Source organism: Dermochelys coriacea, chromosome 1, assembly GCF_009764565.3.
Source record: "Dermochelys coriacea isolate rDerCor1 chromosome 1, rDerCor1.pri.v4, whole genome shotgun sequence".
NCBI lineage: Eukaryota > Metazoa > Chordata > Testudines > Dermochelyidae > Dermochelys > Dermochelys coriacea.
Genome location: NC_050068.2, coordinates 307,597,426 through 307,612,753, shown reverse-complemented (window position 1 = coordinate 307,612,753; position 15,328 = coordinate 307,597,426). Strand labels below are relative to the sequence as shown.

At 41.4% G+C, this 15,328-nt stretch overlaps 1 protein-coding gene across 32 annotated transcripts in view; it reads left to right on the top strand.

Annotated features, from left to right (window-relative positions):
• The window catches only part of LOC119854023 (ankyrin repeat domain-containing protein 26-like), a 187,900-nt gene that overhangs the window by 129,579 nt on the left and 42,993 nt on the right, over window positions 1–15,328 (top strand). For 30 of the 32 annotated variants that reach the window (XM_043495587.1, XM_043495497.1, XM_043495595.1 and 27 more), the window contains 5 exons: window positions 850–984; window positions 7,215–7,327; window positions 7,757–7,898; window positions 13,631–13,921; window positions 14,966–15,201. In XM_043495587.1, coding sequence (XP_043351522.1) covers window positions 850–984; window positions 7,215–7,327; window positions 7,757–7,898; window positions 13,631–13,921; window positions 14,966–15,201 — 917 coding nt within the window. Of the gene's footprint in view, window positions 1–849; window positions 985–1,078; window positions 1,983–7,214; window positions 7,328–7,756; window positions 7,899–13,630; window positions 13,922–14,965; window positions 15,202–15,328 lie in introns of those variants that run through there. The other 2 variants (XM_038397996.2, XM_043495612.1) reach the window with 2 other exon arrangements.

Here is a 15,328-nt window from a genome sequence, read left to right as displayed (position 1 = left end):
TGCCATGTGCTGCTCCTGCCCTCTGCCTTGGAGCTGCTGTGCTGGGAGAGTGGAAAGAGGTGTGCTGATGTCAGGGTGGCCCCCTCCTCCCACTCCTGCACCCCACTCCTTTACCTCATCTCAACAGAGCGGGGAGGGGGCACGACAGGGCTCAGAATGGAGGGAGCTTGCTGGCAGTAGCTGCTGTCTCAGCTTGCTGATCTACTTGAAAAGGCAATGTACTTAGAGTGGGGTCAGCATACTTAAAGGGGTAATGTGCGTCTCTCTCACACACACGGTCTCTCTCTCTCTCTCTCATACATACACGCACACACACACACGGTGTGTGTCTTTGTCTCTCTCTGCCATGCTGTGTCTCCTCCCTCCATTTCTGCTGCCTTGTAACGTGTGAGGCTACATTAACAACAGTGTGTTAACACTTGAGGGCTCAGCTGAGTTCTAGTTCATCATTTAGCAGTAAGGCATTCCCTGTGAAATATCCCACCCGCTGACTCCACTACCTCCACAATCATCATTGCTGTGTACAGTATTAAATTGTTCATTTAAAAATTATACTGTGTGTGTATATGTGTGTGTGTGTATATATGTAGTCTTTTTTCTGGGGAAAAAAATTTCCCTGGAACCTAACCCCTGCATTTACATTCATTCTTATGGGGAAATTGGATTCACTTAACATACTTTTGCTTAAAGTATCATTTTTCAGGAACATAACTACAACATAAGTGAGGAGTTACTGTACTGATCATTAGGGCCTTCATATGTGACTAAAATTTCTATAACTTCCAGCCTGACAATAATCTTGACATTTCTTTGTTACATTTTTGTTCTGTGCAAATGCTTACTCTGTAGGTCCAAAAGCAAACCATGCTGTCAATGACTGCAAAAGATACACATAATCTGTGGGAGGAGGAGTTGAAGTCCAGATCCAAACTTGGAGTTCGTTTGTCTCAACTTGATAGGGAAAAGGCTGAGATGTTGGAACAAGTAAGTCAAAAAAACCCACCCAAATAATTTGTCAGTTTTAAGCTGTATCTATATTTTAAATAGTTACATTTTCATTTTATGTCACCCTTCTTAGTATCCTGTGAAATTCAAGCTTACGGTGACATACGAATTCTGGGAAGTCAGCTGGCAGGTTTATAACAGAAGGCGGAGAGCCTCTTAAAAATCTGGAAGATTTTGTGTCTCTTGAGGGGTGATGTGGTATATTATATGATATGATGATGTGATAGCCAGTAACTGTCAGATTCTTTAAAGCTACAACATATAATAAATCCACCTTCTTGGGTGTATGCTCTTTGTGTTAGATTGCCAAAAAAGTCACGTAGCTCTGTAGTTCTACAACCATTGACTTCACTAGTGTGTTTTGTGCACCACTTCTGGTGAGGAACCACAGCAATCCCTTATATATCATCAGCTTTCAGTTTCACTGTATGTAGGAAGACTGGAGGAGCTCCCAGAAAATCTTGATGGCTGTCTCAGCTTACTTTTTAATTTAAAATAAATAAAAACAAGTTTTCCATTATTAATACTTTCTGTGCAGGTAAATTTATTAAAAATTACCATAAAAAATTTCATTTTCCAAAAGTCGCTAAACCTTGGAATAACATCAACCTTGATCCTGGCCAAAACTCAGAAGGTAGCACCTTTATCAACTAGGGTTCCTGTATTTTCTGACGTACCCTGTTCCAGACGTCTTTGTCTTTCCAGTTGCCTGTGAAGCAATAAAAATTGTTACAGCGGTTTTATTGTTCTCAATAAGCATTAAAATGTTTCTTCAACATGACACGCACACTGTTCCAAATCCTTAGCTGTCCATCTAAATTGGAACAATTCCATTTTTGTTCCTACCTAAGATTATCCTTCATAGAGTCATCCTCGACTTGGCTCTGGCCAAAATCTTTCTTTCAGGAAAGAGATTCAAGGGCATTCACCAATCTGTTTCACTGATTTTAGAACAGCCTCTGTCTCAGTGGGATTCTTCTTGAGATTAATGAGGCTTATGTCCTCTTCCACATATTTAGTACCTATAGCTCATCTGTAAATGAGACCACTGAAATGTTGGTTTATAGCCAAATTCCCTCCAAATGTGTTTTATATGGGAACGTTGTGTATTTATATGGAAGCCCTCAGGAGTCTCTTTTCAGAGTTGCTAGGCAAAGTGCTGCAGTAGCCAGGTATTAAGAATAGCTTCTGCCTGGGCAGAGACATCCACCCTCCCTCCTGCTCCTGCCATGGGGCTTTGGGTAACCAGACTCAGGGCTTCAGCCCTCCATTGCTTCAGCCAGAGTGCCCAGGCTCAGGGCTTCCGCCAGGCTGCAGCTGGGGCTCAAGACTACAGCCCCCACGGCTACAGCCGGGACTTATGCACCCAGGCTTGGGGGTTCCGCTCCACAGCTCCAATCAGGGCGCCTGGGCTTTGGGCTTCTGCTTCCCACTCTTACCGGGGCTCTGGGCGCCTGGGTTCGGAGCTTCCACTCCTGCACCCCACTGCTGCCTGGGCTCGGGGCTTCACCCAGCAGCTCCTGCCAATGCTTGGGCACCCATTTTTCTGTGGGCCCACAAATTGGCCAGGACTCCTACACATTAGGTCCGTAGTAGGCAGGGGGGCACTGAAAATGATATGCCTAGGGGTGCCTAATCTGGCCCTGGGTGTGTGTGTGTGCCTGGTGCACAGGAGCCAGACTGTTTTCTGCAGCAGTACCTGTTGAGGTGGTGCATGTGCTCTACGCCAACTCATAGCCCTCCTGAAGCTATGTTGGGAGAGTGGGGATCCCATCACATCCATAATCAATTCCTTCTCACTGCTTGTGGCCTGAGTCAGAGCGCCCTTTGTAATTTACCTCATGTTTTTTTCTCTGCATAGTCAGTGAGCAGATCTCTTCCTTTTTTGTAAATAGTTACTTAGCAGTTAGTACCCTATAGTTAGGCTTCCCTTATGATTTTATTTTTGTTTTTAAAGTATTTAGTACTTGGCTTTCAGTGTTAGGCATCGATGGCATGCAGCACTCATTGAGCTTAAAGCACTGCCTTTCCGGGGTGTCTGTCTCAAGTAGTGCCCTCTACATGTGTTGGCTTTTGTGTTTTTGTGAGGGATACGTTAAAGAAAGGTGCAGTATCAGCCATTTTTTCAAGAGAAGAACACAGTTTTCCGGATCTGTGCCTCAAGCAACACTTAATGGAACAGGCAGTGAGACTCTTCTCTTCCCCACGGCCCTCATTTGAATACCTGCCACTGTACACAGTTCACTACCAAGGCTATAGTGGTTTTTGACAGACCCCTGGACTTGGACTTTTCTCCTGGGAGAAAGAGGGGTTGGTCTTTCTCTCTAGGTCTTCCCCAAAAACAACTCATAAGATAGACTGGAACCATTCAAAGAAGGACATGGCTGTAATCACCACTACCTTGCAGGAGTCCACGGTGAATCCTGTCAGGAATACGACATAACCCAGAAACTCTACCATGTTCTTGTCACATTCACATTTTTCTGATTTGGCATAGTGTTGGTTGTGACTAAGCCAGTCTAGAATGATACAGATACAGAGCTCTTGATTTTTAGAGAAAATGAGAATTTCAGCTAAATAGGTGACCATGAACTGATCTGGAATATCCCTAAAGACTTCATTCATAAAATGCTGGAAGGTAGCGGGAGCATTACAGAGGCCAAACAGCATAGCCAAATATTCAAAATGGCTGCCTTTCACTCCACGCAGGTCTAATTTTGTAAGGAGCCGAGCTAAGGAGCTCATTAATAATCCGCTCTGATTAGGCCACAACTGGAGTATTGTGTCCAGTTCTGGGCGCCACACTTCAGGAAGGATGTGGACAAACTGGACAGTGTCCAGAGGAGAGCAACAAAAATGATTAAAGGTCTAGAAAACATGACCTATGAGGGAAGATTGAAAAAATTTGGTTTGTTTAATCTGGAAAAGAGAAGACAGCGAGGGGACATAACAGTTTTCAAGTATGTAAAAGGTTGTTATAAGGAGGAAGAAAAATTATTTTTCTTAACCTCTGAGGATAGGACAAGAAGCAATGGTCTTAAATTGCAGCAAGGGAGGTTTATGTTGGACATTAGGAAAAACTTCCTAACTGTCACGGTGGTTAAGCACTGGAATAAATTGCCTAGGGAGGTTGTGGAGATCATTGGAGATTTTTAAGAACAGATTAGACAAACACCTGTCAGGAATGGTCTAGATAATTAGTTCTGCCACGAGTGCAGGAGACTGGACTAGATGGCCTCTCGAGGTCCCTTCCAGTTCTATGATTCTGTGTTTAATGGCTCTGATGTTTCAGGTTGTCCCCTTGGCTTGGCTCTTTGTTTTGTATTCTGACAGAGTGAGAGGCCAAGCTGTTTCAGCATGGACACTTTCTAGATAGGTTACTTGCTATATCATAATGACATACAGTTTAGCAAATACACCTCCTCCACAGAGACTACGGGCCCATTCAGCAAGAATTCAAGCTACCTCGGTAACTTTTCTGAGAAACACTTCTATATTGGATATCTGCAGGGCTGCTACTTGGTCCTCCGTGGAAGCGTACCTTCACTCATAATTATGCCATCACAACTGCTTCAAGATCTGCTGCAACTTTAGGAAAGCAATATTGCAGTCATTATTTAAGTAGACTCCAAGTCTCACCTCCTAAGAGTACTGCTTATGAGTTATCTGAGTGAAATATGTGTGTGCAACCACTCAAAAAAGAAAAAAGTTACATACCTGTATTCTAAAGGTTGTCCTTTAGAGATATGGTTGCACACGTATGCCAGGACCCGCCTTCTGTCACATCTGCATTCTCCAATGCAGTCCTGACCCCCCCATATTCCATTGTAAAGGAACTGAGGGGCTGTTGAGGTGGCTCTGCACTTACGTAGCTTCTGGAAGGGTTATGGGGAGGTACAGGGCACATGCACTGCCCTGATGGCTACTGCTGCAGAAAACTCTGGTTCCAGCTTGTTGGGCAAGCGAATACCTCAGTGGAATACATATGTGTAACCACATCTGGAAGAACAACAGTTACAACACAGGTAACCATTCTTTCTATTGCCTTGTCATAATTCCAGATGCTGATTTCCTTCAGAAACATAGTTTGCTGAGTTTGCCACATGCATAGGAAACTGCCAGTCTCACATGGGCTACTATGAGTACAAAATGTGGAGCAAGTCTTGCCACATCATATATTCTTTCCTTGAAGAACAGAAAGAATTCAGAAATGTTATCAAGGTAGTGGAAAATTGCTTGATATTGCAGATACCGCAGTAAGAGCAACTGCCTGTGGAATCAGATGCCTATAGTCATGGATTGCTGCGGCAAGTATCTGGCCTTTGGAAGTAGGTACAACAGAAGCTTAAGGGCTTGCTGCTTCATGATGGAAATCATATTAGGGAGACAATTAAGGCTAATCACACTAATGCCAAGAAAACAAAAGTGACCTGTAGTTCCCTCAGGTCAAGCTTTCCCTTCCTCCATCCATCAGGAAAGTCACAAGTACCACATCAGATTCAAGCAGCACGGTTTTCCAGCTCTCCAAGAGCCTGGCTTGATGAAGAGTAGCAGCTGACTGAAACTGAATCCAGAAGGACAGAGATGGGGCTGATGTCAGAGAGGGACAGAAACTGTTAAGAACTTGCCATCTCCATAACGTCATGCTTCTTTGAGGGTGTCTGCCCTCAGATCATGGAAATGGTGTACATGTTCACCTGGTTTCCTCGTGCTGGATACCTCATTAGCCACAACTATTTTTATTTTTATTTTTTTACCAAAAAAAAATCCTTTTCCCACCTACTGCTGGCGAAAACCTGTTACATTAGACTAAGCATTTATGCTCTCCAGGCTTGATTACTGGAATATACTTAACTAGGAATGAAACTATTTAAAAAAATAACACAACATTGATTAGTTCAGAACATAGAAGCCTGCTTACAGAGCCACAGACCTCCAAGAGTATCATCACCATAATGCTCCCCTCTCACTAACTCATTTTAACTACCGGGGACAAACTTAAAATTTCAGCCCTCATCTTCAAAAGCCTCCATGGGATTGACCCATGTTACCTAAGGCACCATCTACATGATCATGACCTCCCCCAATAGTTGTATCCCACCAGGACCCTGAAAATGTCAACCATGTGTGAGATGAATATAACAAATGCTAAACTGAGCCCACAAGTATGGGGTAAATTCCTGGGCAGCCAATTTCTTGTTCCACTCTAGCTAAGTGACTGTAAACTTATATTGAGAAACCTTATTTGCTTAAGTCTTTTGTCCCTTGGAGGGGCAAAGGATGTTTAGTGAGACTCATAATAGCTTCTTGATCCAAACAGGAGTCTACTTTGGTGCTAGAGATCTTCCAGAAAGCAACATAGTGCTCAGTCCACACTCGTCCACTAGGCATCACCATTTTGATGGAAGGGACTCCTTGTGCTACATTTTGAAGATTTCAGTGTGGTAATCACAGAAAATACGTATTTCTGTCACATGATAGTGCCTTCTCTGAGTCTACTGGGTTACTGTTAGATGAAACCCATTAGTCTCTGATGTGGTGAAGTTAAACATAAAATGGCAACTTGTCCCCATGTATTTCCTGAAATACGGATTTCTGTGAAGATCTTCCCTATTCTGGAAAGCCCACTCTATAATCAAGATTTGGGGCTGATAGTCTTGATCTCTTGCTACTGCAGGAGGTGCCAAAATTCGACTGTGACAATTTGATCCCATTTCCTAAGTGAGAACAGAGAAGAAAGTAGCCTGTTCATTTCAGCCCATACTGAAGGGATGCAAGACAAAATCTAAATTTGAGATGAGATGAAATATACTTTCTACATCTGGAAGAATAGCAGCTAATGAAAACCCTAGAGTTTTAATATGAGATAATTGGCAATGCAAAAATGTGTCTTAATATGTAAATGGACAGCACGTATCACAATGTGAGAAACACTGAAATAAATAATATTTAACAGTAATGAACAGTGAATTAATAAGGTTAACAAGACTTACCATCAGTTGTATCTGCTTCTTAATTGGCCATGAATGTATGTTTAATAGAGTTTTATATCAAAACATCAAAATTTTAAAACAAAGATGTATTCCAGTTTCTCTGTAAAGAATGTGAAGGTCTGCTTCCTGTATGTATCATATATAGCAAATGAAAACTTCCATTAATACTATATGTAGTAAAGTTTATATGTTTTGTTTTGTTTTTCATTTTGAAAGTTCGAGAGTGAAAGGAAAAAAGTGAAGAAGCTAGTAGAGTTAAAACGATCAGTGGAAGCCCGGCTGGATCAAGAAATGAAGAGAAACAGTGAATTACAAAAAGAATGTAATGGGTACAGTTTTTTCAGCACTTTCAAGAAAATATCAAGTAAACTAAAATGTGACTTTGTTCTGTTTACAAAATTAAACTTTAACTGAAAAATGATTGCACAACTGACCTCACAAATTGCTTGTATAATGCCGAACTTTTAATGTTGTTCGCTTTTGTAATTGAGCACCTGTTGCAAAGTCCAGTGAGCAGGTATGTTAAGCCAGGCTGCCATGCAATTCTTCAGGCAGGGAAGGAGAAAAAAGGACCTACACCTACAGACATCCTCATGGGGCAGCCAGAAGTTTGCCCTAAAAATGTTTTCTGAGACTGAGAGGATGATTCCTCAGATTTGTCTATCAAATATATTTAAAATGGGTTTGAGGGTCTTGGCTATGGTTTCTAAAAATACATAAACAAGTCTGTTTGTCTTTCTACTGTACTTACTATGCAGAATGAAGAAACTTCTAAAAACAGCTAAGAAGAAACTAAAGGAATATGAGAATGGAGAGAGTGTGTCCCAGTTTAGTTTCCAGGGAGAACTGAAGAACAGATATTCTGAAATGGACAATGAAGTTAGTAGATTAAGGACAACGGTAAGTTCTAATATTTGAAACTCACATCATTCATTCTTCATATATTCCTCTCAGAATTGCTATAAATGTGGTGGCTACATTTTGAGTGGGATTTTTGTTGTTTTTATTCTGGTTAAAGATTATAAAGAAATAACCATTCTCAGCTCCCCACCCAAAGAGCCTCATGCATCTCACAGGCTCTAAAAAGCACTCAGGAGAGGGATGGGAACACCCACTGAGATAAATGGATTAGTTCACACATCTCAGAGTTATTGTTTCAGGTTGTATTCATCTCAATAGGATGTTCTCATTCTGCTCAAAAGAACACACTGAGATGAGAGGGCCACTTCAGACCTTTCAGAGACTCCTGTGCTGAAGGGGAATGCGTAGAGAAGCCCTTTCCCTCCATCGTCCCTCTATCCTTCCTTCTTAATGAACTGCACTTCACCAGTGCTTTAAAATTTGCATGCTTGCACTGATTTTCTTGAAATTCGCATTGCTTTGCAGGAATACATTGTAGGGCTAGTGAACACATTTGGGATCATTTGAGACAGTAGTTCCAGAGATATAAGTTCTGAAAACGATAGCAGTTTTTCAAAAAATTACTAGGTAGGCTTTTTTGCGCAGAGCCAGAGATAAAACTATTGCTGGGATGCGGCTCAAAATGTTCTCAATTGATCTGTCATTATCCATGGTAGTGGACGGCATCCACTAGATCTTTGGGGAATTTAAGAAAGTGTTCGTTTCTTCAATTGCGTACTTGTGCAGCCTGGAAGGATTACAATATACATGCCCCAGTAAAGAAGAAACCGTGAAAGGATTTCTATGCAAGCACTTTATGCTTACCTGGGTAGTTTGAGGGAATGTGCCAATGCCATTGCACCAGTGAATGGCCCTCCACTGATGTTTCTAGTTCTAATCTTTGTACACCTGTGCTATAAAGATCAAATAACTCACGCTGCTTGCTGCAAGTTGTCTGTTATAATATCTTGTGTTCGTATTTTATGGGGAGGTTTACTGTGAACACAGCTTTCAAGGTTCCCTCCCCACTCTGAACTCTAGGGTACAGATGTGGAGACCCGCATGAAAGACCCCCTAAGCTTATTTCTACCAGCTTAGGGTAAAACTTCCCAAAGGCACAAACTCTTTGTGCTTGGAGGGTACACTGCCACCACCAAGTGATTTAACAGAGAATTAGGGAAAGGATCAATATCCCCCCAAGCCTTACACCCCCTTTCCTGGGGAGACTTGAGAATAAACAAGATGAGCACAGACCAGCCTTGGGTTTTTAGGATCCTAAAAACCCAATCAGATTCTTAAAAAACATAACTTTCTTAGAAGAACAAAACAAAGATAAAAGAATAACTCTGTAAGATTAGAATGGAAGATAATCTCACAGGCAGTCAGATTCAAAACACAGAGAATTCCTCTAGGCAAAACCTTAAATTACAAAAGAATAAAAAAAACAGGAATACACATTCCCTCCAGCACAGCGAATTTCACAAGCCAAAAACAAAAGAAAATCTAACACATTTTCTAGCTAGATTACATACTAACTCTATAGGAGTTGGATTGCTTGCTTTCTTGATCTGTCCGCAGCAGAGGCAACACACAGACAGACAGACAAGGCCTCCCCCCCGCCCCCAGATTTGAAAGTATTTTGTCCCCTTATTGGTTCTTTTGGTCAGGTGCCAGCCAGGTTACTGGAGTTTCTTAATCCCTTACAAGTAAGAGGATTATATAGTACTGTATCAGAGCTTCTTAACCCCTTCCCTTTATATTTATGACAACAGCAGTATAGTCAGTAGCTGATTTAAGCAAAATGTTTATTTTGGGTTCAGAGGAGCTGACAACAGAGGACTTGTGGGTTGGCAAGAAGGACAGACAAGGAGAAGGGTTGCAGTTGCAGAAAGGGTGGGCACTAAGGATGGATGATAGGCGAGCAGTAGCGTAGCTAGTGGGGGAGTGGGGCAGCAGCCGCTCCTCCACCGAGCAGAAGTGGCGCCTTTTTAATTACTTGGCGCCTTAAAAATTTTTACTCACCTGGCGGTGCTCTGGGTCTTCAGCGGTGGGTCAAGGGAAATAGAGATAAAAAAAGGCGCCATCCCCTCTACTGACCCGATGGCACTCCGGGTCTTCAGCAGCACTTTGGTGTCAGGTCCTTCACTCGCTCCGGCCTTCGGCAGCATTGTGGTGGCTGTGGGGGCGGGGGGGTCCTTTCAGTGCCAAAGACTGGCTTCCCCTGTTTTTTCCACTTGGCTACACCACTGTAGGCGAGCCTTGCATTGGTTGTTTACAGATTTTTTTCATTTTACTAGCCTCTGGGGAGGTGAGAGCAAAGGGCTATTTCCTGATCTTGGAGTAGATTAATGTGGTGTTTCCTAAAACACATAGTGCAGAAGTACAGAACTGACAGCACAGGTGACTTGACTGCTAAGGGAAGAGCAATATGTGTTCTGCCAGGGTGTCAATATGAGGTGATTCCTCATCCACAAGGTTGGAGAAGTTTGTGACACAGTACGGAGTACACCACAGTATAGGGATTGCTGACACATGCTGATTTGACTGAGTATGCAAACTGCAGGACAGGATATAAACAACTGTCTACATGACTGTTAACTCCTATCAACAATGTATCTTTTCCTATTAAAAAACCTGGGAAATTAATTGGCAAAAAACTGTTAATACAGAGTTAAGCTTTGCTTGGTGGTATGTTCTCCCCTTGCAGAATGTTGAGTTGAGCAAAAGTCAAATGTCTGAAAACCAGGAAATGCACAGTTAAGCCAATGCAACGTTTCTGTTCCCTCATTCAGCAGTGCCCAATATGTCCCATAAACACACATACCTTTACTCTGCCAACCCAGTAGTTGCTGAAATGTACAAGCTGTTCGCTTCTTTTACAACCCCTTCACTGTCACCCACATGATTTTCATCTAACACTATTGAAAAACAAAAAGGAGGAAAAAAAAGGTTGCCCACGCCATCTTCCCTCTACACTCTGAGCAATGCTTCAATATGCATATACTCACTCTGGCCCTTGGCACTATAAGATTGAGGAGATCCCAGATCCTGGCATATGCTCACACACGTAGCCAACTCCCCATAAAAAATACCACTGTGCAATGTAAGAACTATGGTTTTGTCCTCACTAGCCCTTTTGTCAGTCAGGGGTGTGAAAAAAACACAACCCTGACCGACATAAGTTTCACCGACAAAAGCGCCAGTGTGGAAAGTACTGTGTCTCTCTTCTGCCGACAGGTACTACGGCTCGTTGGGGGTGGTTTAATTATGCCGACGGGAGAGCTCTCTCCCACCAGCAAAGAGCCGCTAGACAGTAGACTTTACAGCAGCGCAGCTGCACCAGTACAGCTGTAAGGTCCATAGTGTAGACATAGCCTATTTCACAGCCCTTGCGCTTACTCACACTGTCACAAGATGGCTTCCCCCTCCCCTCGGGGGTCCCCTGTCTTAATACCAGCCTCATATGTTGCAAATGTTTTTGTATGTATTGGAAAGAATGTTGGAAAAGGTTAAAGGTATAAATGTGGAACAAAAGGTTTCTTCACAGACGGCGAAAAGACAGAAGGCGGTGGGGGGGAGGAATGGGTTAACTTGATGATCCATCTAAACCTGAAAATAAGGAGCTGACACCAGCCCAAAGCCACTGCCCACACTCACTCCGCTACCTGCCAAGACAGAAGGGGGGGAAGTCCACCCCCCACTCCCCCGACCAGCCATAATAAAGAAGAGTTGTTGAACGAAATGCAGGGGCTGCAAAAAAGAGCAAGACAGCAAAGGCCAACAAGGAAAAAACATAATTTTCTCACTGCCCTGAAACCAGTGTGTTTTGGGAAAGCTGAAGAAACCATGGAAGGCCGGTTTAGACTGGTACACAGAGCATGGGGAACAAAGGTCTCTGAAGGAGACGCCTGGGAGCTTAGGCAAATCGGAGATCAACAGCGGACCCTGGATGACCTGTGCACAGGACAAGAACTGCCGTCCACCCCTTCCCCTCTTATGTTACACCCAGGCTTTGCCATCCTCAGGTAGTGCGGGTGTGAGTATGAAAGTGGGTTAGGGCTTGGGGCACTCATGCTTTCTTCCTTTCTCCGAGTGATGTGGGGAAACTGCCACCCCCCAGCACTCTCTGCTGTTATTTTATTATTTTATCAATAAAGCTGTAAAAACTCAGTTACTTGGTGTGTTCTGTCATCTCCTTCCCAAACAATCCTGTGGCCTCAGCCTGATCACCTGATGCCTCAGGCAGATTGGTAACAGAAATCTGTCACAACACGATATCATCTCAGCCATCACTTTCACTTAAACATAATTAAAGCCTTAGAATCCTCTCATATTGCCCCTCACCACTGACAATGGTCTTTGTAAAAAATGCCCTATGCCTTCCACCATTTAGTGTAGGTACGCCTAACACTGTCTGCATGCAAATAGTTCCCATTGGTTGCTGCCATCTCCAGGGGAACAGAGCAGAGGTGATGTGGGCAACCTTCCTCCCCACTCATAGTATTAGATGGAATTCTGTGGGTAAGAGTGAATGTGTTGTAAAAGGAGGTGAAGAGCTTGTACATTTCAGCACCTGGGGAGTGGCAGAGTAAAGGTATGTGTGTTAAGAGGGTGTATTGGGGCATTGCTGAAAGAAAGCAGAGTTAAGGTTGCATGTCTCAGCCCATCCTGCTTAGTGTTAAAAACCTGAAAATGTGTCCTAGAAGTAGCTTTTATTATCCTTATCTGGCTTATTTTTAGAAACATTTCCACTGTTCCTAGGTAGGGCTTAACTTACTACAGTCTGTTCCCATCATTTTTTGAGTGTAGCTTTGTTGCTAGTGCACTATATTTTAGAAATTAAGTAACTTTTTTAATTATGTGTTTAGTGCTTTGAGTGCCTTCACATCAGAGCATTTTTATAAATAAAATTAATAGTATTTGTATGATTTTGTTGCAGTTAAAATGTAAAAATTATATTTGAACATCAAGGAAGGGAATTTTTATATATTCCCTTCCTTGCAGTTATGTTTATACATAGCAGTACAGTTGGAATAAGAAGGTCTGTTTGATACTGTCTACGTATTTTTACACAATATTTTATTTATTTTCCTATTTTCCTTTTTTATGTTAAAAAGGACAAGGAACCCATAAAATATGCAGTAATGACAGAAAAGATTAACAGTTTTTTTTCCAGTGAGTTTTATACAGGTTTCAGATCCTACTGAAAGATCTCACATTGTCTTTTAAATTCTTATACGCAAACTATCTTTTGATTTACCACAAATATATTTTATTTCTCTGCTAACATAGAAGGCTTCCTACCATCCAATTTTGCAAGTTTTAAAGGGTTGCATAACATTTTTGATACATAACAAGGCCCCATCTCTTATGCTCCTGTTTACTTTAGAGCATATGAATAGTCCCGTGACTTCATTGGGACTACTTATGCATTTAAAGCCAAATGCATGGGTAAAATGCTTGTAGGTTTGGGGTCTAAATGATTTTATTTTGTAAAGTATTTCTGGAAACTACTGTATATATGCTGTTAAAGAAGAGAATATAAGCTATTCTATGAAAAATAATTTAAAAGATCTGCTTTTAGTACGTTTAGAATGATTTATTATCATTTTAAATACAAAATTTTGAACTTGTAAAATTATTGTGATTTTTTTCACTGACTTTCATTGAATTTAGAGAAATTTTGAACTCCCTGTTTGATAATTGAGTTTAAACTTTTTCAATGTGTACAGATAGACGAACTTTCCAAAAAACTGGATATAGAGTCAAAAAAATCTACGCAGTTAGAATCTACGAATTGTGATCTACGAGAACAGTTGTCTTCTATGAAGATACTGCATAAGAATCATGAAAAGCTGGAGAAGAGCAAATGGCAGCTGGAAGGAGAAGTAGCTACTCTCAAACATCAAGTAGAGACTAATATGATGGACCACAGTCAACTAGAACAGTATAAAAGAGAGATTGAAGAACGAGCTAGACAAGAAATAAGACAAAAACTAGAAGAAGTCAATCTATTTTTGCAGGTTAATTTATTTGCTACTTACTGTATGCTGTAAAATGGTACTTTAAGCTTTATATTCCATATTCATTTCCATGTTGAAATTTATATTTTAGGTGCTTTGTTTTCATCATAAAAGCTAAATGTATAGTATTTACATATGTTTCCAGTTTGGTAGTTAGAGAACTAGAGATACAGTAGAAGGAAGAAAAAAAATACAAAGAAAAGTAAAATTGAGTACACTCCCTTACAGTAGCGCCTGCAGGTCATTCTATCCCAAAGCCTGCCCCAGACTGATTTTCCCTCATGACTCATTTTTTACCCTGGAGGGGATGCTCAACTTGCTTACTCTTAGAGGGATTGTATGCTATCACACTGACCAAAGTAGCTTTTGTTCTTTGTATTTCTTTTGCAGAGCTACACTGATTTTCCCTCCTTCCCTCTTCTTTGGAATTCAGTTCATGAGCTTCTGTAGATAAAGATGAACTGAGGGAAGATTAAGGGGATGGATTATTTATCTCCTCGGCCAGTAGACTATTTGGGCTCAAAAGATGTGTATCTACCACCTCACCTGCGCCACCCCTTCCCTTCCCCTCACCCCCTCAAGTTGTTATTACTGATGGTTCCATGGTCAGTGACCAGGCATGTTAACTGCTACAGTGTGGTTCTGAACACAGTATGTTGAGAGAACAATAATTACAAAGTAACCTCCTCTTTTTGACTCCACATTTATTATTTCAATGCTGGAAGTATTATCTACGTGTGTATGGATCACATGGGATTCTGGCTCCAGCGAGGGGATCAGTTTCAATTAGACTGTTGTCCTATAAGACTGAAAGTTGTGTAATTCTAACTTTAATGTAATAGATCCTTAATAAGGGACAGTTTCTTTCTAAGCTGAAATCTTTCTATTGCGTAGTGACTTCAAATGTCTCCCTGTATTGTTGATGGCACTAAGGAAGAGTAGTTCCCTATCGGAATAAGATAGTGTACTTATATGAATATGAGTAACTGTTGGGAAAAAATTCCTCTTTCTTCCAATTTATTAAAGTTGTATTATTTGCTTTAGACGCAAGCAGCCTCCCAAGAGACATTAGAACAAATAAGAACTACTAATAATACTTCACTGAGAAACCAGTTGGAGCACAGAATTAGAGATCTAGAATCTGAACTGGCTAAAATAAAAAACACACAAGAAGACAGTGTCTTTCAAAAACAGTCTACGCAGACAGAACTGGAAAGATACAAAGAACTTTATTTGGAAGAATTAAAAATTAGAAAATCGCTGGCAAGTAAACTGGATAGGTAAGTCAAAATCTTTATTTTAAAACAAATGGTAAAATATTATTTTTCCCTTCATTAACTTTCGTCTTAAAATGCCTCGCTCCTGGACCTGCTCACCATAATATGCATCAATCCAAGAGCAGTTATC